The sequence below is a fragment of the Manacus candei genome, unplaced genomic scaffold, assembly GCF_025592945.1.
Source record: "Manacus candei isolate 608988 ecotype Guabito, Panama unplaced genomic scaffold, ASM2559294v1 h1tg000043l, whole genome shotgun sequence".
NCBI classification, from domain to species: domain Eukaryota; kingdom Metazoa; phylum Chordata; class Aves; order Passeriformes; family Pipridae; genus Manacus; species Manacus candei.
The window spans coordinates 11,303,782-11,327,564 of record NW_026138091.1 but is presented as its reverse complement, the minus strand read 5'-3'; the positions used below and the strand labels follow the sequence as shown (position 1 = coordinate 11,327,564).

Genomic DNA, 23,783 nt, shown 5'->3' with positions numbered 1-23,783 from the left:
AGAGGCAGCAGACTAATAGCTCAGGTGGCTTTGTATTGTGGAATGCCCTCGTGCTCCCAGTACTGAAAAATCCCTCAGGTACACTGACCACATACACTGACCACCACTTGAGGCTAAACCACTGCAAGGTGTAGGGACTGGGAAATCCTTTACTCCTGAAGATACCTGTGCAACAGTTATGGTGCATATTGGAATGTCTTTTACAGTGTACATTTTGAAGTTATTTCATTACTTTAATACAATAGGCTAAAATTATCATCAAGTAAATATCATTAACTCGGTGGCAAACAGTGGGCATAAACCATATTCTCCTGGATTTCATATATTTAATTAGTCAGAAAAGCTTCCAAAGATTTTAAACATACATCAACTCAAAGGCCATCTTCAAAACAATATGCACTGAGCTATTTGCACAGACTATGGGAAGAGGGGGGCTAACAGAACTAAGAGTATCTGAAGGTTTAAAATGCAAGTTTAATGCCAAATTATGCAGACAAAACCAATACTGAAGTTAGAAAATGCTTTCCTAAACTAGTAACAATAGAGAAATGCTTGGCAAACCGCCTATTCTTAGAAACTCAGAGACACTTCAAAACAGAAATTAACAGATGTGACTCTTAGCACAATCTCCATCCAATTTATGTAACTGTGCACATATAAGTTTTCCTTTAAATTGACAATAGATAGTATGTAAATACACCTTTTTTTCTTTAGGGCACAGAAGAGCAATACACATTATTTTCAGTTACATGAGGCAAAATACAGGCAAAGTTATCACTGTAAAACTGCTGAATTTTAGTGCCATAAATAATTGCTACATTTAAAAAACATTCTGAGGTTTGAAAGAATTTAATGCTATGGAACAAAAAAAAAAATACAGTATTACAGGGATTTAAGATTAATACAATTTTAACTAAAACATGCAGCTAGTCTGAAGTCAAGGTTTGGGGTATTATTAAAAATCCCATGGATGAAAGACCTCATAGGTCAGATTCAGATCCAAAGCAGGGGACATAAATGAAGATGCTAACATATGAGACTGTGTCCCAAGTCTCATTAAAGTCAACAGAGATATAGTGAGCAGGTTATGGAGTATAGACAGTAATTCATCTTATTTCAAAGTAAACACTTAAGGCTTCAATCAATTTTTAACATAGGTGTAGTGCCATTTAATAAGCTCTAGAATATTGCACCTGATCTCCAGGTGCCATTCCAAAAAGACTGAGTGTTTCAAAGATGATATTGTATCTACTAGTCCTAATGAGATTTCTAGGATACCCAAGTGCTCCTCGATTAACACTAACCATTTACTTCTCAGCAACCAAATGGCTAGTCACCTGGATCACCCTCTATGCTCTTTCAATTCTAATGACTGTTTAAGACCCACTTGACATAGACACCAATATGCAGACATCTATATTCAGACAGCTTAATCTGCAGACTGAAACCTTTTATAAGTCTTGCAGCAAAATCTGGAAAATTAGTTTAGATTAACACACACACAAAACATCCTGAAATGTAACCAAGGCATGCCCATTCAGACTTTTATACATAAAGCTAATTTAAACATTACACCATGTAGTAAGTAGTAATGTAAAAAACACAATGCAAGCTGAATATGATGAGGGCAGTTGAAACCCACAAGTAAGTACACTGCTACAGTGTGAGCAAGCTGCAAGCAGCAGATTAGCCTCATCACTAATCCACTGACAAGGGAATTACAATAATTAAGCCCTGAAGTCATGAAAGCCTACAGTGATATTACAAGGTCATGTTATAAATAAGGGCAAAATGAACACAAACTGCACAGCTGCAAGCCAAGCTCCTGAACCACATGTAACACATGGCTTTCCATGAATAAGGTATGGCAAAGATTATGCCAAAGCAATTCTAAAATGTACTGAGATTCAAAGACTGTATTTTATTACTTCTACATCTAGTGACATCTGTGAATAAAAGAACATTTCAAACCACACAACAAAAAAATGACTGATTGTATTAAAATGCTTTTACAGTTGTTTTGTTCATACAATCTCTGCTATATGAATTTCTGACTCAATTTTTTAAATCTGTGCTTAAAAATAATTCTTAAAGGCAAAAAAAAAAAAGTTAGAAAGAACTAACAACAACTGAATTTCAGTGTGTACAACACAGGGAACAGCTGGACTCAAATCCACAAGTTCACAACAAAGTTTTATCCCTGAAACAGATGGAGCAAGAAACTGTTGGAAAGAACAGGCCGCCATCCCCTCTGGGGACTGTCCACTACGAAGGGATTGAGACGTATTAGATCTCAGAAATATATTAAGGTAGAAGTTATGAGACTCCAGAATTGTGGTTCTTACTGCAGACTTTTAGTGAGAAGAGACATTTTTTAGTGATTATAAGTTGCATTTGACTTCCTTGCATAGAGACCACTGAGAACTAGAGCCTCCTTTTCAGTAACCAGGCCTCAGTGCTGCTCCTCTCCCTGCATATACACCTTCCTCCACTCCCAGAGGGAAAGCCTATCCTTCATCCAAAGACACTAACTTCTTACTGCTAACCCTCAGTTGGCTCAGCTGGGAGCGTCTTTCATCAATTTTTCCTCTTCCTGACACTAGAGGCAGCATAAAATGTAAATTGTCCACCAGAGCTTATCAACTTGAGCTCTATAGTCTTACCTTTAATACGAACGTGTCCCACCCACAGAGACAATTATCTATCCTATGACTTGTCTCACTCCCTTCTTTATTATTATGTCTACATGGCTTTGGTCTTTCCCCTAATTCCTTTCAAAATTATCTGCCTTCAACTGCTCCCTTCTCTAGTTCTCCTTTCTGAATTTTCCAGCCTCTGTAACCCTTCTCCCCATCTTTCTCCACTCCAGTTAGGCATGCAACTACCTCACTTGTAGCCTGGGAAAGGAGAAATATGCTCATTTAGACATCCCGGTGTCTGGTATGACCAAGTGACATAAGATCTTTTAGCAATAAAATTTTCTTAGCAGTTCAGTAGCTGACTTGACAATAAGCAAAATAAAATTTATTTTACAAGAACAGTAACTTTTCTGAACCTGAGCCAGTTTGGTATCAGAGTATCACAGCTCTGGTATGAACCCTTATTGAACCTCAAATACAGGTTCTGAAAGGGTTAAGACACTTTCAAAAGTGAGATACTTTAAAAAAAATTGTTGAGAGGCAACATGGAAAACACAAAAAATACAAATGTAGATTTTTATATGCACATTTCTAATTACTAATAGCCTGTTCTTTTGGTATGGGAGAACTTAGTGGAGAAGTCAGAAGAAGCAATAGAGTGAAATACAAAGTGTATTTTAGTAAGTATTTTGGATAGACTCACAAAGAAAACTTGACAGCCCTACTTCCTAGAGAAAAAAAGACCTCCAGTAATGTGGGAGTCCTAGCTCCTGCAGGGAAAGAAAAACTTCTGGTAACTAAAATGCAAAAGAAAGAATGCAGCTGTAACCCAGTAGAAGATACTGATCTGGATGCCTTGACAGGATTTCAGTCTCTAGGGACAAATAAAAGAACTTCATTTGTCTGAGGGTGCTAATTATACATGAGGGGTAGGGATAGTAAAAATAAATGAAATAAAGCACTTGAGACAGAGGTCCATGCATACTCCCATGTGTTTAGAAAACATTTAAAACAATCTACTTGGACACCATATACTTTAAAACATGCTGCTCAGAAGCGGCATAAAGTGAGGTACAAGCCTTGCCCTGAAGTATTTCTGTGTCAAGTGTAGACCTTCATTCTATACTGATTAATTCTGCTGTGGGGTTAATAACCTCTGAGAGGAACATAGCTGGATATGCTCAATAAACTTGCTACAAGGTTTTCCAGAGTCTATCTGTCAAGACATTGCCTGCTATTTAAAGATGTTTACCATGATGCATTGTATATTAAATTAGCTTTTCTAGGTCAATTAAAATTATGAAGCTATACTTTGGTAGTAGGCTACAAAGGTATGTTTTGACAGGTTACTCTTCTAGAACCTTCACTGCATTCCAGCTGGACTTCTTGGAAAAAACAAACAACTCAAATTTTATTGTCACTAAAATACCCACCAGCTCCACAAAAATCTTAGCTCTGTCCTCCAAACTCGACACAAGGTACCACAGTGGGAGTCACTTGCATTTGTTTAAGGTAGGGTTCTCCTATTCTCACATAACACATGAATACAGGTGAGAGGGTACCAAACCCTCAGGAACACCTTGTATACAACTGAATCTGATTTGTGATCATTAAGCCTATCCCAATCCCATCCTGCTTTAGTGAGGTCACAGAACATCACCTGCTTCTGCCGCATACATACACTGCTGCCTTCCAGGCTCCACACCTTCCAGGGCAGCCACTTGTTACAGCATGACCTGGGTACCTTCAAAGAAGTGTCTGTGCGAACAGGGCAATTTTTTCCCCTTTTCTTAAGCTACATTTAAGTATAGACACACTGTTATTAAGCAAAGGCACAAAGTAGCCACAGTCCCCCTTACTTCTTTGTTACAAACTTGGAGCACTAGGGTTCCTGTTTTCCCCATGTGCTGATGTACTACCAAGAACATTCCTAGTGGTCAACGTGAAGCTCCCTATACAAACACGGTGGTAATCAAGCTGTCCTCTCCTATTGCCTTAACATGTCTGGGGGAGCCAAGGAAGGAAAGGTGAGCATCCAGAGCAGAGTTGTATGAAGAACTGAAGCAATAAATTGACCTCCATTGTCCTTTTAAATTTTACTCTGGTCCATTCATTGAGGAATTATCATTTTGAATTTAATTGCATGAGTTTTGAACTATGTAAAAATATTTCTCACTTTCTGAGAAAATTGCCATCATCCTAACTTGCACCACTAGTTTTTATGTACCCCCACTGTGTTACATACCAGTAATACAAAAAAGTAAGAATTATTTCGTAGGTTACACAAAACATTTTAAAAATTATTCTACATCAAGTTTTCCTACACTTGTTCTGAAAAAGCTACAGCAGCCTTGCTTTTCTTTGATCTTTTCTCTGAATCGTCTATAACATGTGAGGTATCCAGTATTCAGCTTCCTAAACGAGGTCGCTTAATAAAGTCTCTCAGTCCTTCCATAACACCATTAAACAATGTTTCCTTGATATTATAACCAAATGAACTAGGTTGTCAGGCTCAGCTGTGTTAAAGTTGTTTACACTTACTAAAAGAACAAACAGAAGCCTCCTGCAAATGTGTTTTCTTCTTCGGTATAAAGAGCCAATCACATTATCAGTGCAAATATTTTACCCATAGAGGTGTTTTCTACAATTAGCATGGAAGTAAGAAGGTAGCAAAGCCTACAGTGATTAAAATGCAGCTGTTAAATCATTCCCACACTTATTAGAAGTAGGATGAAGGTAACTACAGACATTATCTGGAGTTTAAAGTGATGAAAATTCTAGTTTTTACTCAGCTTAACTTTCTACTACTGCGCTGAATTAAAAACATGTCATAATCAGAGCTTATTTTGTAAAAGTATGCTAATGATACCACTGCATATGACATCCAAATGTAATCTATTCAATTGCCAACTCAGTAGATTAGGTTTGAAGTTACGATATATTAATAATTTTAAATTGACTACAAGTCTGAAATCTTATCCTCTAATGAGCTAGCTAGTTTAGAGAAGTCCCTTTTTTCAGAACTATCACCATTCATCTCACTATATCCACACCACAAGAACCTCAATATACTCAAAAATTAGTAAAACTTTCTTTTTTAGTAAGCAACACAAGTTAAAATCCACTTAGAGTCAACATGCAACAACTGAAATCAGGCTGGTCAGATAGCGATAGTAATAACCCTAAGAATTTCTTCTTAATCAGTCCCAGTAGGAAATAAGCAGCCATTCCAGCTAGATGACACTGAACACCTTGAAAGGTGAGATATGCATCATCTAGACCATGCAAAATTTGAGCCTGTTACCTTTATCAGCATTTTTAAAATTTTGATAAAATCCATACCACTGTATGTAAAAGCGATCTCATGCTTCCTGTGTCAATGTGAAAGCTAACAAATACTCTGTGTCAGAAGCACAACACAAAACATTCTCTCTCAATAAAGTTGATAATCAGAATGGTGGTAAAAAATGTGGGGGCAGAATAGCTACAAAATTCTTCCCACATACAGAATAAGCAACTGATCTTATACTGATTAACTCAGAGACAAGATCCTTATTATCCATTATTACAATCAGCACCTGCTCAGAGCTCATTGATTTCAAATGAACTATCGCATGAGTTATACTGAAGTCTATATATACACCTCTCTCCTAAAAATTGTCCAGATTCCTCTATATGTCTCCAACACTTCTAGCATATGTACTTGAATCTTACAAATCCAAAAAACATTAGTTTTCACTTTATACACTTGGAGCTACTCAGAGCAAATGATGTAGCAAGCTGCATTTCAAAAATGTCTGTGCCAAGTTCTTTCTCTCATGGACTAACAAATCCCCGTGGTTCTGATATCCAGGAAAAAAAAAGATCACTGGAATTTCAAGTTAGAAACAGAGAGGTAACAAGCTAAGTTTTTTTTGGCAAAAATGCTTAAAAATGAAAAAGCTGAAGGACTACCTCCCAACATATTAAGAACTTCATTGGAAAATGGAAAGGAGACATTCTAACACTGAGATAGATTTTATGACTGTACTATTGGCAAAGATATTCTAGCTGTATGATCTGCTTTTCTCATTTGGTTAATTTATTGAAACAGCAAGAATAGAACATTAGAAACTCCATTCACAAACTGATTTATGATCTGGTTAAACAGTGCTGTTCTCTTCTCATGGATTAAATCAGGCCAAATAGATTAAAGATATGTGCTAGTTTTTCTCATATCCCTCTCCCTATCATAGTGTCTTCATAGTCCAGCTTTATTCTGTACCTCACTACAACAATCACACCTATGATGAACACAAAGGTTTAGTCAACCAAGGATGAAATTATTTGGAATAAAGACATTATTATGGTAGGACAATCATTTCATTTCAAAAGATACCCAATCTAGAACCACAATGTTGACTCTTTACAGACAAAGCTTTCAAAGATTCTTCATGAAGAATCTTCTATTGGCCCTACACATACAATCTCAGAAAAAAGAATGCTAGACTTCACTTGCTGTGGTTAATAAATTTGCATGCAAGTACGTTCATTCCTCTTCCTCCAAAAATCCTACTGCAAACCTGAGAACAACTACTAAGTATCACTTTTAAAGTACCTCTCAGCTTCTCAGTGCACCTAGTACAATACACATTCTTCCTTTGAGAGTCAAACAAAACTCTTTCTCCTTCTCTCTGCCATCTTTCCCACTACTTCTCCTACACAAACTCACTGCATCTCTCCAACATCAACTGAACTCATTAAACAGAGTAAGAATAAGTTTGGGGTAAGCATGCTGGCCCACTCTGAAGTTAGAGCATCTCACTGAGGAATTCAGCAAGCACCAGAGTCAGCACAATATATGGGGATTAATTTAATAGTAATATATTGATAAAATAATCCAATTCAATCAGAAATTATTAATCTGAACATCACACCCCCTTTACTCATTTAAGTAGCTTTTTTTCTTTCAATTTCAAAATGAAATGTTAAACACAAAATTCTGCAAATATTAGGGGTTCGCCATAGCAATTGTTTCATCATGGAAGTGGACTCATCCAGTAATGTCATATCAATGCATACTTTGACTTGTCTTCACAGCCACATGTGGCATTCTTAATAGGAGAATACAAGTTACAACCTAAGGTATGTGTAAATAAACTGCATGGGGTCTTCCACTTCTGGTTCCAAAATCCCACTTGCCTCAAGCCTGACAGAAAATCCAGAAAGGAAGTTTTCTGCTATTTTAGTGCATTACATTGAATGTATTGTGGAGAGTTCATGGACATCATCATGGTCAATAGGGTCAGAAGAGAGCAAGATCCTGTCCTCTTTCAGCAACAGACAAGAGTTAGACTGGCTCAGAGGATTAAATGAAGCTTACAATCACATCCTGTCCCTCCATTAAGCATAAAATAAGCCCCAACATCCTCAACCACAACAGCACTGATATTTGTTTTATCCCACCATGCTAAACTTCATAAAGCCAGACTCCCAAAAGCTAACCTTTGAGGAAAAAAGAAGTTAATTAAGTCCATTCAGACAGCTAAATCTGAAGTCAGGTGAATCACTATGGATTGACACACTGGCTACCAAGGGCAGCGAGAAAAATTCAGCAGTCCCAAATTACAGGTACAGTTCACTAACAGACTAAAAATCAATCTAAGCAATCTCTTTAAGGAACTTCTTGGCAACTGATGATCTTAAAAAGCACTGACAACACACAAGCAGAGAAGAATATGGGAACAGGTGATCTAAAGTCTTTCCCACAATCAAAATTTTCAAAAACACATTAAGTCTTGTGAAGCTAAACTTTTTCCCCTTTGCTTCCCCAGAAATATTCAAGCTTTATACTAAGAAGAAAAGGTAGATCTGCTGATCTGAAAGGATTATCAGCAAACTTTTAAATATAAGAAAAGTTGACTTAAATTTTAGTTATACACTGAAGAGAGCTATGCAGGTTAGAGAATGTCAGGGAGCTTGTTTCTTTTCAAGCTGCTTCTGTAATCTGGCAGCCTAAAGCATATGAACCATCAATCACATTAAGACATTTAAACTTATTTTCAAAGATGCAACTTTAAGGACACAGTCTATGCTTTAACATAATGTATCTTAAAGAACATTCTAAAACGTTGTTTCAGTGCTTTTGGATGAAGCACCCTCCTCAAATTCTATAAAACATGTAACTTAAATAAAAAAAAAATCCGAATTTAACTACTAAGTGTATCTGCCAGTTTTTATTGCAAGTTACATCATGGGTATTACTGTGCAAGTTTTATTTTAGGAAAATAATTTATCATTAACTTTTCAGACTATATTCAGGCAGGCTTTTAATAGATGTTAGCAAGTTTCTATTTAATGAAGCAACACAATTGAAAAAAAACTACTCTGTAGTAACACTTGGGTCTACAATTTTAAAACACAATGTACCAGGAAAAACCAAGCTAAAGGAAACCACAACATCAGCAGGTGAAATGAATGTGAAGCAATCAAAATATTTTGCTTTGTCATCTTGCTAAAAAGCAGCTACACCTGTCTGCAATCAAATAATAAAGTACTATTTAATAACAGATCCTACCTAAAAGCAGCTTCCCAAAAGCAGTTCATTCCACAAACATCAGAGGGCAGCATCCAATAGGAATTCCAGAAAGATACAGACAAATTCTTACACCTAACAGAATAAGACAAAAATAACCTATATAAATGTTACTGATTTTATGGCAAAGTTAAATGTATTATCTTCTAGTTCAAATACAACTTGAACAGCTAATTACTTGACAGAAAACTGGCTGTGCAATGCAACTTGAATACAAAGGAGGACGTATTAGGTGCCAACCAGGAGGATTTTTTAAGGAAGAAGGGTCCCATCCTTTAGCCTTTCCTCTTCACATATTTTCACAGAGAAAAAAACAAGAGGGGCTATGATTTTTGAGGGTCATTCTCTGTTCTTGGCTTAAATTAAGTCCCGTAGGTAACAGAGCAAATTGCAACACTTACTGCTAGAAAGAACTCCTTCACCTCTTCAATATCTTTGTCTACTCAAAGCAGAGGAGCAACTATATCTTTTCATTTTCAAAGTTACATATCCATTTAACACAATTCCTATTCATCCATGACTCTATTCAGTGCAAACCTGCAAGTTTGATTTTTAATAAAAAATAGGGCTTTGCAGCACCAAGGAATTCCACTGTTTCAGAACAAAAGGTTAATGCAATACAGAAATGATCACCACATTTGGCAAGTTTTTTCCTCCATACTAATAGCAAGACTAATAATTTATTGACTTGTGCTACACTAACAACTAAAAAAACATGTTTTACTAGTTCACCATTACATTTATGCAACAGCAATATAGGAAATATTTAAAAATAGAAACAGCAGCATATTGACAAAGGTTCTGGTGAGAAAATCAACATCAAGATTGCACATCTGCAATGAGCAAGCAGAATATTGTAAAGCAAGGGATATACTCTTGTGTGCCCTTCTCTGGTCCCTGCTCTGGTGACACAAAGCCAGTAGTGCTTATTCTCCCTTGAAAGTTAATATCTGTGAATGAAAGACATGTGCAAGAAGAAAACCAACACAAAAGCTGCCAATGCAAAGGTATTTAAGGACTATAGCTCAGACCTCTTCTGGAAGCTGGCTTTGCAAGTTTGAAATGAATCAGCATCATCTTAGTAGCATCATCTGGAATCTGTAAAGGCCAATGTTTTGCAAATAATGGCACCAGAAAATGGCAAGCTGTGTAATTTCTTCTTTTTATAACACATGAGAAAAACGACTTGATAAACATAGAGTTTCACAAAGCCTCATTATGTGTTGGGGGGGAGGTTCGATGCAGTTCTTTGGTAGAGATCACAGGAAATCCTTGTATTCTGTAGATACATGTTTTCAAGTAATTTTATGTCATGACTTAAGAACGCTCACCACAAATAAATAGTGAGATACAAAAAATGAAAATAGACTGTGACTAAGATATCTGCACTCATCTTTACTAAAGTAAATGGTATAAAACCACAATGGCATACAACCACTCCGCTATATTCTTTCTTGTATAAATCTTTGTGGCTTTTGAAGTTTTTTAAAAACTTCAAGGCACATTAGGACCTTGTACTTATCTGAAGAGCAATCTTTACAATCTCTACTGTGTAGCTTTTTAAAGTAACTGTTTCTCAATACTTTTAGGATACATTAATAGACAATCGCTCAAAAACAGTTTTCTGGTTTGGAAGATTATTGTCTTCTTAGAATCATAGAATCATAGAATCAGCTGGGTTGGAAGGGACCTCTGAGATCATCAAGTCCAACCCTTGATCCACTACCACTGTGGTTACTAGACCATGGCACTAAGTGCCACATCCAGTCTCATCTTAAAAACCTCCAGGGACAGAGAATCCACCACTTCCCTGGGCAGCCCATTCCAATGCCTGATTACCCTCTCTGTAAAGAATTTCTTCCTAATATCTAACCTAAACCTCCCCTGGCACAGCTTAAGACCAGGCCCTCTTGTCTTGCTGACAGTTACCTGGGAAAAGAGACCAACCCTCACCTGGCTACAACCTCCTTTCAGGGAGTTGTAGAGAGTGATGAGGTCTCCCCTGAGACTCCTCTTCTACAGGCTGAACAACCCCAGCTCCCTCAGCCTCTCCTCATAGGACTTGTGATTGAGTCCCTTCACCAGCCTTGTTGCTCTTCTCTGGACCTGCTCCAGCACCTCAATATCCTTCCTGAACTGAGGGGCCCAGAACTGGACACAGTACTCCAGGTGTGGCCTCACCAGCACTGAGTACAGGGGAAGAATCACTTCCCTGGTCCTGTTGGCCACACTCTTCCTGATCCAGGCCAGGATGCCATTGGCCTTCTTGGCCACCTGGGCACACTGCTGGCTCATGTTCAACTTCCTGTCAATCCACACTCCCAGGTCCCTTTCTGCCTGGCTGCTCTCCAGCCACTTTGTCCCCAGCCTGTAGCACTGCATGGGGTTGTTGTGGCCAAAGTGCAGGATCCGGCACTTGGCCTTGTTGAACCTCATCCTGTTGGAATCAGCCCAACTCTCCAGCCTGTCCAGGTCCCTCTGCAGAGCCCTCCTGCCTTCCAGCTGATCGACACTTCCCCCCTAGCTTAGTGTCATCTGCAAATTTGCTAATGGTAAACCCAATCCCCTCATCTAAATCATCAATAAAGATATTAAACAGAACTGGGCCCAACACTGATCCCTGGGGGACACCACCAGTGACCGGCTGCCAACTGGATGCAGCACCGTTCACCACCACTCTCTGGGCCCGGCCCTCCAGCCAGTTCCTGACCCAGCACAGAGTGCCCCTGTCCAAGCTGTGGGCTGCCAGCTTTTCCAGGAGGAAGCTGTGGGAGATGGTGACAAAGGCCTTGCTGAAGTCCAGGTAGACACATCCACAGCCTTCCCCTCATCCACCAGGCGGGTCACCTGATCATAAAAGGAGATCAGGTTGGTCAAACAGGACCTGGCCTTCCTAAACCCGTGCTGGCTGGGTCTGATCCCTTGTCCTCGTCTTATTATTACAGGGTATTCCTCTTCCAGTTGTCAACAACAGTTTTCTTAGCTGTCTTGAGCTATTATCCTATCCAAACTACCAAGGCAAGAGACAGGGTTGAAGTAATGCCTAAGTCATTTTTCTGACACATTAGGCCTCTCCAATATTCCATTCAGCACAACAACATTATCAGCATGGGATTCGAGTCATAAATTTCACATTTAAAACCAAAACATTACTAAGATATGTATGTTTGTAACTTCATGTTAGACTAAGACTATTTTCCTTTCAACAGAAGTCTCTCTCAATTGACCATAGGTTTTTGCATACAAAGGATTAAGAGACTGGAATAATTTTCTTCTTGTTATTCACAATAAGATCATTTCAAATGCAATTCATGAAGATATTTTCTTATTTTTAATAAAATCTGAGGAAAGCTTAGACTACAAACAATTACTTTACAAACTAGGGAGATGCATTATATCTGTTCATCAAACAGGCAAAGTCATTGTCACTTCAGCAAGGTTACTAACTAGTCAGACAGGAATGGTCACTTTCACCACTAGGGAGGGATATTTTGTTCTCATCTATTATAGTTATGTGATTAAAGGACAGTCTCTCCACAAAGAGAAAGCAAAAATAATGTCAGGTGAAAGAAACACAGCAGTCTAACCCAGGCACATGGAGCACCTTGACCCAGCCCCAGTTCAGGGGAGCATGAACCCATGCCCAGTGAGCCCATGAACCAGGCAGAAGTTCCACCAGATGAGACAACAGGAAAGACTCTCCAGAGCACCTCACCAACTGCCTAATGGGAATACAGCCTGCAGGGGTGTGAGGCTCACTGTGGGATCAAGGTGAACTAGGGAGGAATGAGAACACAAAAAACAGTGAGAAAATAAGAGGGTCCAGTCACATGTGAACAGGTTGCCAGTCAATATGATTGGCCATGTTGTGTGCCTGATCACCAGCCTTCTTATTAAACTCAGTTTCTGTTTTCCTGGGTGACAGGAGTGGCTCTGTTCCATGTGCATGTACACAGGTCAAAATGCCCACAAACGAAAAGATGGCCAGAGATCATAGGGGCCAACAAGCCTGCAGTGCCAGGAACTGGAGAGACATGTGTGCAAGTAGCATGTAGGTGTGTGCACGCTGGTGCACACCAGCAACCAGACAAGCCTACCAGTAGAGCAAGAGGCTTGGGAGACAGCTATCAGATGGGCCATAAGACTGGGCCAGGCTCTGCAGAGAACAGAGGGTCTGAGCTACCAAAAGAACCTCTCTCTTACACAGCCACAAGAGATTAGGGTCTGAGGGATGGCTACTGGAAGTTCCAGAAGGTCTAAGCCAGCCACCTGGGGTTTGAGGATTGGCTAAGTTTAAGGCTATAGGTCAGGGCCAGCTATCTGAAAGACCCCTTTGCATGAGGCAATCCTGTGGCCAGCTGCCACAAGGCTAAAGACAGTAACTGGAAAGATCCATAGTGTATTCATCTTTACATGTGTGTGCACATCCAAAGGGTGTGAGTACCAGCAACTGAATTGGGTCTGCAAGGCTCATGGGTTTGCACACCCAGGTTAGCAACAGTGGAAAAGAGAGGACCAGGAGGCAGTTCCTGAACAGAATGAGTGTCTAAGATCAGTTACTGGAGGGATCCACATTATAAACCTTAATATATTTTTCACCAAAGCCTTTCACCCTCATCAGCCAGAGAAGGGAACAGGATCAGGACTTGTCTTGTGTAAGTGATGTTTTCTCTGCACTGATCTCTGTGGCCAACCATGTGTGTAAGCACTAAGAGCATATGTTCCTATTAAGAATAAATGCTCAGCTGGCTGGACCCAGGAATATAGAAATGCAGCAGCCTTGCCTCCATCACACTACTGAAGTGGACAACTCCTAACATCCATAAAATATAAAAATATAAATATGTCAAAAATATAAAAATGAAGAAATATGAAGTTTCAAAAATCACTGGTGTCACAGACATTGATCTGTTTGTCAATTCAAGGTACCTCTTCTTTAAGAAAAAAGGCATTTCATAACTGCCTTTATCAGGTAATTTAGCTTCAACATCACTGGATAGTAAAAATTTTACTACTACAGACATAGAAAAGGTGTCTGTATTGTGATTTGAAAACTTTTCAGAATTAAAGGAAAATTTTAAATTATTGTGCAAAATACATAGCAATGCACAAGTTGCAGTCATGAAGACTGAGGCCTTGTGCTCAGGTGAGTCAAGTTTTAACCATAAGGAATTCCACAACAATCAGCAGTAATCTCTTAATGAAGATCACAGTTTAAAGAATACTTTTTAATCCATGTGGCATCTTTTATACCACTGTAACTTCACAGCAAATTTAGCAGAATGTCCAAATGGTGAGGGTTGCAGCCATGAGTACTGTGTCCTTGTCAGTACTGCATTAACAACCCAGGTCTGATCAACTGCATGAATCAATCAAGAGAGACAGCCTGGTGTCTTTCCTATGGCATAAGCCACAACATGCAGCAAAACAGGTAAGCAGCATTTTTTAGTTCCTTCCTGTTCATAATCACTCAGGAATAAAAATTTGAGATGATGAAATGCTCAACGCAACTCCCAAATACACTGAGAATTTCTGATTCTTCTCAATAGCTTTTCCTGAACATTTGCAGCAATATCACAAATTTGTCATGACATACTTTGTCATAGAGGCAATGGCTTTATTACACAGGAGACAGTAAAAGCAATGTTAGATGTCTGACAAATGCCAAACTTTTTTACTGGAAAAATCTCAATAATGTTTCATTAATTTAAAATATTTCTATGTAGAATAACATTTGCTAGTCAACTGCTTGACAAATTCGGCAGATTTTTAAAATGAATTTTCAATTTAAAAGGATGAAACACTCAATGATTTGAAGTTTAACTCATATTTTGTAATTCTTAGACAGCTTCTGGACCAATTTCTCAAGAATAGCTGAGAAGCAGACTGGTGAAACTGCTGGTTAAGCTCTGATAGAGACAAAACCAGCTCTGTACAGGCCAAGGAAAGAACCAATTACCTGTCACAGCCACCCTCCTCTGCTAAGCTCATGGATATACTTCCTACACTTTTCCATGCACTATAATCCACTTAACTCTCCCCTTGCCAGGATAGTTAAGAGAGCAAGAGACTGATACAGTCAGATATCTGTGTCACACACAGCAAAACAGTGTGGCCAGCTGCAAAAATGCTAAATTACAGCACAATGGAAAAACGTTTCATTTGAATAGAGTCAAATTCATTGACCTTGCTAACATCACAGAACTGACAACAGATTGATTCTTTCTCTATTTCTCAAACTTGCCATTAGAATAGCACTTTTTTGGCCCTGAATAGATGAACATTATCTGCCTAACTGAAGTGGCAATATTGATAAAATTAACTGAAGGTTCACTTCTCAGTCTGCTAATTAACTCATCTGAAAGCATGTGGAAAAAGACTGACTTGAATGGATACTCCACCGACAGCGGATTACAGCACTATTTAACAACATACTGTAGCAAGTATATGTTTATGTACTCTGGTTTTGATTTTTTTTTAATTTAATTTCATTTTTTTTCTTAGCCACCTTCTTCATCCATAAATCATACTAGCAAAGAAAAAAAGGCTGACTACATATACTGCCTTTTGATTTATTTTGTATTTTCTGAAAGTAGAAACATCAATATGCTTTCATTTTTTTCAAGTTCAGGTCCACTGCTCACTTAGCTACTACTTATGACTGTACTGACTATTCATTACTCCTTTTCTCACTAAAATGAATAATAAATAGGACAATTTACCTTCACTGCACAGCTAAAACCCAACCTTAATTTAGTTATTAAATTCTTAAAAGGTTTTTCAGCTGTTTAGACCAAGTTTCAAGATACAAGCCTTTAGTTTTCAGTCCTCTTGTTCCTCAGGCTAGATTAGCATTTGAAACAAACAACTCCTTAACAAACTGATTACCCAAAAAGTTCCCCTGAATTATTATGCTTATTGGAGGATCATGCCTCAAGCTGTAATTCTAGTTTCAATATGGTATTTCCTTTTCAATTATTTTCTACTTAAATGTGTCATCACTATTGCTAAATTCTTCCAGGTATAGTATTCCAAAGCCTTATTCAAAGCTTGCAGTTTTCATGTTTGCATGTTCTGAAAACTGACAGAAAATTCAACTTCCCCATCCCAGAGCATGATCGAGTTCTTTCTGCCCTTATGGGATATACTAAACCAGATTATTCCGAAAAAGAAAACCCTTCTTGGCTAAAGAGAAGAGAAGAACACTACTGAGTGCATAAATGCCTTCAGATGATAGACTTGCTTTGCTGAAGTGTATTTTAAAGCTGTCAGAGAAAACAGCTGAAGAAACCCATTTATGAAAGTTACTATTAATGCATATAAAACATTAAACTTTAAGAAGGATTAGAAGGTTATCGGAACACATTTTTTTCTATAAGGTTATGGACCCTTCAGGATATTACACAATCACAAGATAGTTAGAAGTGGGCATATAACAGCCATGTGGCCATTGTGCTCAGTCTCCACTGAAGGAACAGCTGAAGCATAAAAACTGAAAGACATCAATATATTCACTAAGATGTGCATGTATCACTTACACAAGTGAACGTAATGCAGTTTTAATACTTTAGAATAACTGAAACATGCATCTAAGGGAGTATTCAGTGGGGTATTTCTTAACTGTCACAGGACAGAATTTTTCCTTAAACAAAAGCCTTTAAGGGACTGTTCTAAGGGACTGACTCGCCACTAGATTTTGCACACACTGTTTGCACAAACAGCATGTTTCCATAACTTACAACAGGGGATGTTCTTCCTGAGCCTTCAGTTTGACAGCAGTCTACAGGCAAAGAAATCCCACAGAGGTGACAACAGACACTGATTTTGCAAGGAGATATGCCTCCATGACACTATACACAGGAATTATTTGTGGCACTTGAGACCTTTAGAAAAGAACTTTCTCAGTTTGTAAAACTTTTCTACTTTGCAACACAGGGATGATTTATATCTCATCTGACATCACTCCAGCAAGAAGCTTCTTGCACATTGCTGGGGTTCTTCCCCACTCATATCTTTGATTTAAAAACTACACTTTGGTACAAATACTGAAAGAGTACAGCTTTTAAAATGAACTTGGTTCTTCTTCTGCTAACCAGGAGCATGATGCACTTGGAAGTCATTTCAATGTTTAGTAAAATTATTTAGATTATCATCTTTTATTGACTTAATACAATTTTTCTTCGTGTAAACTGCATGTTTTCCTTAGTAAAACAAATATCATACATACGTTTTTTCCTCACATTTCTATTAAAAACTGATTTATTAAATGTCCTAGTTAGGACAGCTGAGATCAGTTCATCATGGTGGGTGTAACCCAAAACTGTATTCTATAGCCTTCCATGTCATTTCCCAGAAACTAGACTATTGTTGTCAATAGACTATTCGCACCCTCTGCCCATAGAGCCTGACTCCTCAGGCTATAAACTAGGTGTTAAGAGGCCTGTGAGATAGAAGGATGTTTCTGTCCTCACACCCTTTGTGAACTCCCCGCCCTGAGGAGAGTACCAAGCATTCCTGTCTGAACTGGAGGATATATAATCTTGGAGTTTTGGAACATTTTCCAACCCACTCGTGGGATCCAGAGGACGGCTGCATCTCATCGCTCTCAACCAGATTTAGACCACCACTGGACTGCGATCACCAGTTCTGGCCAGACTGCAGCAGCTCTCCCACCAGCAGGTTCTTCCCCTCTCCCTTTACTTTGGACTCAAACAGGGCCCAAGGAACACCATTTTGTTCAGGCCCCAGGGTACTGGGTTATACATTTGGGTTTTTGTGGGGTGAGACCAATTGTTTGTTTGTATTATTGTACTTACTGTATTATTTTAATAAATTGTTATTCTGACTTATAATCTCTCCTTTGAGTTGAGTTCATTCCCCCTGCTGGTTAACTTTTAAACCAGCACATTAAACCAATAAAATCTTATATAAAACTGTTAAAGGTAACTCTTTTATTTCAGTTAGTGTTCCTTAGAACCAGTAGATTTCAACTGTTCATGAGTTTTTAATCATGAACTAGAAATGAGAAACAATCATCCTCACATTTTTTTCAAGTCATAATCTGTATTAATTTGAACTAAAGCAAAAGTACAGGGAAAAAAATTCTAAGTAGTTACACCAGTCAAAAGCTGGGTTTCGCGTTTCAGCTGACTCCACCCCTAGTAACTAAGAATGCTGTTTCATAGTATTTTAAGATTATTAAGTCACAGCTTGTCATCCTACTATCCTCCATAGTTCCTTTGCACCAGCACTGACACTTTCATAATTACATGATGAAGCAATTCAAAGCGCTGAGCTGGCAAAAAACTAGATGGTTTTCAGGCCGGTCAACATGCCAGATCAACTCATTTGTGTGCTCAGACAAGCAAAAGCAGTGTAAGTAGTGGGGGACGCCAGAGGTTGTGCAGCATTAGGAAGGAGTGACCATCTCCAAACCATTAAACTCACATTCTTTTAAATTGCTTTAGAATCTTAGCAGAGCTAGAGGTAGGCTGGCCCAGAAAGGTCTGGCCTGAATTCCTCCTCCAGTTTCAGTAACAGATTCCTTGTCACTTCTCTTTTCCTGGCATTAGGATTCCCATTGCCACTAGTGAACAGTATTAGGAAAATAAAACCTGAAGGCAAACTACTAATTTTCATTCCATAATCTCACTCACTGCTTGACCACATAAAAATTTCTGGTGATAGGAGGCAGGCAACAGAACAATGTGACTCTGCAGAGTGCGAGATGCTCACACTTACATCCCTTTAACTGCAGAACTGAACTCGCCAGTCTCTGTGAGAACACTGGCTGTATTAAGGTATCCCATAAAAAGTTTTGCTTCAACGAAGTTATATTTGATAACTCTATAGTTACCAAATTTCAGAGTTGAACGAGCACCCTGAAATTTTCTTCGCTTGGAAAAAAGAAACGCACCCTTCCGCCCTGTCCTATCAGGAGCGGCCAGGGACGCGCTCTGAGCCGCGGGGACGCGCACGGGGGCGGCATTGGCCGACGGCAACGCCACTTCGGAAAGTTTGCCTGGTCTGTTCCAGGCTTCTCCAGCCGCCGTTCCCCGGTGCCCGGCCCGCGGGGCGCCGAGCGGGAGCGCACGGAGACACCGCCGCCCGCCCCGCCAGAGCGCCTCCCAGGCCCGGCCCCGGACAGCCAGGGGCGCCACGGCCCCGCTCCGCCCGCGGCAGGGACGGCGCCCGGCGCTCCCGCCTCCCGGCCCGCCCCGCAGGAATGCGGGGGGAACCACCGCCCGTGCCTCCCCCGCCCGGCCCCGGCCCCCGCGCCCGGTACCTTCGGGCCCCCGCCTCGCCCCGGCCCGCGCTCCCCGCCTGCCGCCGGACGCCGGGCGCGGCGGGGTCTCGGGCCTGCGGCTCCCGGCCGCCGCCGCCGGGCTCCTGCTCCAGCGAGAGGGCGAGCTGGCTGAGGCCGTAGAGCAGCGAGCAGACGCCGCAGCCCAGACACAGCAGCGCCACCCGCGCGAGCCGCCGCATCCTCCGCCCGCCGGGCCGCGGATCCTCCGCCAGCGCGAGCGCGACGGGCGCGGCGGCGGCGCGCGGGGGGCGGGGCGGGGCCGGGGGGGCGGGGCCGGAGCCGGTCGGGCCGCGGGGCGGGGCCGTCGGGGCGGGGCCGTCGGGGCGGGGCCGTCGGGGCGGCCACAGTCCAATTGTCCCGAAAGTAAAAAAAGCCTCTTCCTCTTCTTCCCCTGCCACCGCGGCCCCGCGCTCAGCCTGGGCTCGCCCCCGTTCAGGTCTCCGGAACACGTCCCTGGGCAGGAGTCGAGAGAAGAAACGTCCCAGGCAGAGACAGCGGCAGCGCTGACGTACCAGGAGCCCGCAGGGACAGCGCACAGGCTCCTGTCTCGCCGTGTCTTCGTGAAGGGCAAAAGTGGGGCTAAAGTCCCCTCAAAATGACACTCTTTTCCCCTATGCTCAATGTTTCTGTTGCGATAACTTCGATTTTCCTGTATAAAAGCTTCACAAATGCCTCTCCACAAGGATATTCTATAAGTACAAATAGCTAAAGGGAGGGTGCCAAAAGGATGGAGCCAGGCTCTTCTTGATGGTACCAAGCAATAGGACGAAAGACTACAGGCAGAAACTGATGCACAGGAAGTTCCATGAACATCAGGAAGAACTTATTTACCATGCAGGTGACCGCACACTGGAACAGGTTGCCCAGAGAGGTTGTGGAGTCTCCCTCATTGGAGATACTCAAGAACCATCTGGACGAAATCCTGTGCCATGTGCTCTAGGATGACCCTGCTTGAGCAGGGAGGTTGGACCAGACGACCTACTGTGGTCCCTTCCAACCTGACCCATTCTGTAATTCTGTTATTCCCTCTCATTCCTTAGGCAGCCGTAGTTACACAAGCGTCCTTTCTCCTTGTACAGAAACAATAAGAGCATGCAAATCACTTTGGACTTCAGTGTCCTTCCCTCCTCTGGCCTTGGCACAGTACTCTGGCCCGGGGAGCAGGTGGGTGCTGCTGGGCCAGGAGGATGCTGGGCTGGAGAAGGTTGGTGAACTGAGCCTGCAGGATTTGTTTGTGGTCACTAGCAAAGAGAGGGTTATTTTGGCTCACCAAGTCATGCTTGTGGACAACAAGATATAGGTCTGGGAAGTGGCAGAAGAAATAATAACTATACATCCTGCTAGACAGGGGGAATATTGGTTGGGTTTCAGCTGAATCCAGTACAGTAGTGCATCCCCCCTCACAGGCTCAGACCACTGAGCAAAGACCTTACAGCCTAATTACTGTTGCCAAGGTAAGTATTTTAGAGTCATCACCCAGTGCTGCTCCCTCAGCTTTCAGGTTTAAAAAGAATACAAGTTTGGAATAATTCTGCTTCCTTCTTTGTCCTCACAGTGCATTTGGCTCACATTTTCTCTATGGACTGAAAACACCCTTTTTTAAAATAAAAGATGATATCCCCATTTAACTGCATGAATTCAGGACCCTGAATTTTAAGAAAAATGCCAACATGATTTACAATAAAGCATAAAAAAATAGTTCTGTTATAGATTGTGTGGCCTAAGGGTGAATGTCATATGTGAATGCCCATAAAACCTCAGCCATAGCTTACTGCTGCTCTTGGCTGTGCTTAAAAGAAGGGGGAAAAAAGAATGCCAGCTGACAACTCTGGTAGTTGGAAGAGAAGCAACACCAAAATTGTTCTGCCAAAATTATTCATTGCCTCTTTCTCAAAATAAAAGAAGAAATGAGGAGAAAAGGTAGCCCTCAGAAAATACTGGATACTCAACTCTGTTTGCAGTGCAGATACCAGGATGATTACTAATAGATACAAGCAGGGAAGTTGTGACTGAGAAAAGAAGTAGAATTCAAGAGAAGTAAGGAACTAGGGGGCACGGGGATGATGAGAATTCAGCGCCAAAGATGGCGAGGTAGAGATGGGAGTCAGAGATGAAATGGGGAAGTATTCATGAAAAGAACTCTTTCTAGAGTTTGTTTAATGAAGTAAGGGAAATTTATGTCAGTGAGATCCATGTGCTGGCTTCCACTAGAGAAAGAACCAGCTCCGAAAGTCCCACTCAAAGTCTTAGCTGGGCTTTCTGCCCCTCTGCTCTGTGTTCCTCATGGCTTTCGACCACAACTTGCCATTCAGCTTCCCTGATTTTGTGTTTGCACTCAAAATCTGGCTCATTGTTCTCATTGCATATCTACCTGCTGAATTTGTGCACTGTCCCACTTCACAGTCCCTTACATACACTACCAAGTCCATATGCCAGGCAATGAGTTACACAGAGAGTCAGAGTGGAGAGATACAACCCACTATTTACTGACAGCAAGCTTAAAAGCAGAGACCAGTTAGTCCCTACTGAGGTGTTACGCTTGCCTTTTTTGTGGAAGAGTGTTCCAGCCAGGGAAACTGAGGTCTGAAAGGTCTTACAAAAGGCACAAAGAATGAACGTGGCAAATGGGCAGCAATAATGCTCTCATGCTTCAGAAGAAGAAAGTATACTCTTGGATGAGAAAAGAAGAAATAAGGAATGCTAAAGAGAGGCAACACAGGGAGAATATCTTAATTGTTATTATCAATCATGTCATTACCGAAATAGGAATTTCCAGGATTCTCTTCATTCAATGCTGTCCAATAATACATTAATAATTGATCAGTGGGAATGTATCTGCGGTGCTCTAAAAATATAATTAAGGTAAGGTCAGAGAGAAAGTTAGTATCTTGTGTTAAGCTCTGTCATGCTACTGGGAAGCAAAAAACAGCTAAACTTGCATGCACACAAGTCTTTTTTCACACTGCAAAATCTGTCTGTTTAATCAGGTGGTGTGATAAAGATAAAATGCTTCTAACTACAAACTCAGACCTCTGAGTAAGGAAGATAAGCAAAAGTGACTGAAATGCTGTACCTAGGTAGTATCACTGAGAAAAAAACACCGTCGGGTATCCAGTTACCTCATTCCACCTATAAATTCTTTAAAGATTAATAATTATGTATCTTTATTACTCACCATGAATAGTTAATGAACAATATGTAATATATTAAGCTATAACATTTGTTAATCTTTAGTAACTTAAAACATGAAGAGGTATAATCAGGTGTAAGATTCTCTCCTTTTAATAACAATTTTAAATCTTTAAATTCTTTCTTGACTGGAATTTAGTTACTTAGTTGTGGTAACTTTTGTATATTTAGAATTCAATTCTATTTACTACATTCAGAAATTAGTTGAAACTCAGAAAACAGCAAACTTATTAAACTATTGGTGCTATATAAGTAGTGAGAACAATCAATTTTTTTTAAAAATCAGCATCTTATACTTCTGCAAGCATGTTCAAGGGTCAGAAGGGCAGTTACTGTGTGCCAGAAAAGGAAAAAACATTCTAAAAATTCATTAGATCAAGATATAAATCAGATCAACTTAATTAAAAAACCCAGTCCTAATCAGACGCATCTGTATCATTCCCCCTGGTTTTGTTCTTTCAGGAAGTTAAACTATTAGTTAAGCTGGCAGAGCAATAAGATTTTCTGCTGACAGCTTTGTGTCAACGCTGCCTCGTGCAGACCAGTTAAGAGTTTTTCAAAGGCAGCAACACTTTCTTTGATGTTCATGTGCCCCTTCATACAAGCTGCAGTGTCAACACTCGGCTATGATAGATTGTGAGGTTGGCTAAGTAGGAAGAAACTGCTTTGCTGCCATGTGTTGTACATATGGTATCATCGGACTTCTTGGGACAATGACCCTTTTCTGGGTGTAACACTGTAAACCAATGTGAGACAACATCAAGAATGGAGAAATAAAGTCCTAATGTTTGTCTGTCCACATAATTTTCTCTAAGGGTTGCTTTAGTTCTGTAGTTGCTAATTAAAAAAAAAAAACCAAACAAACAAATCAGATCAGAGCAACCAAATGGGGTAGTTGTTCAATGCATTTGGTGCTTGAACTATAATGAAGAGATAAAACACTAATATTGTCTCTTGTACTGACTACTTCTTTTAAAACTGAATAGAACAGCCACATCACAGACAACTGCCTAAGGTACCAGCATGTTATACTTGGCTAACAGCCTTGGTCATGCCTGAAGTTCATGGAATTACT

At 40.4% G+C, this 23,783-nt stretch overlaps 1 protein-coding gene across 4 annotated transcripts in view; it reads right to left on the bottom strand.

The window, feature by feature from the left end:
- Positions 1–19,767, bottom strand: part of GXYLT1 (glucoside xylosyltransferase 1) — a 44,035-nt gene extending 24,268 nt beyond the window's left edge. For 3 of the 4 annotated variants that reach the window (XR_007905895.1, XR_007905894.1, XM_051795545.1), the window contains exons 1-2: positions 19,499–19,767; positions 9,196–9,288 (exon numbers count right to left, since the gene is read on the bottom strand). Coding sequence is in view for 2 of the 4 variants with exons in the window: in XM_051795545.1 (XP_051651505.1) it covers positions 9,196–9,288; positions 19,499–19,698 (293 nt within the window). In the remaining 2 variants the exon portion in view is untranslated. The remainder of the gene's footprint in view (positions 1–9,195; positions 9,289–19,498) is intronic. The other variant, XM_051795547.1, reaches the window with a different exon arrangement.
- Positions 19,768–23,783: the final 4,016 nt, after the last annotated feature.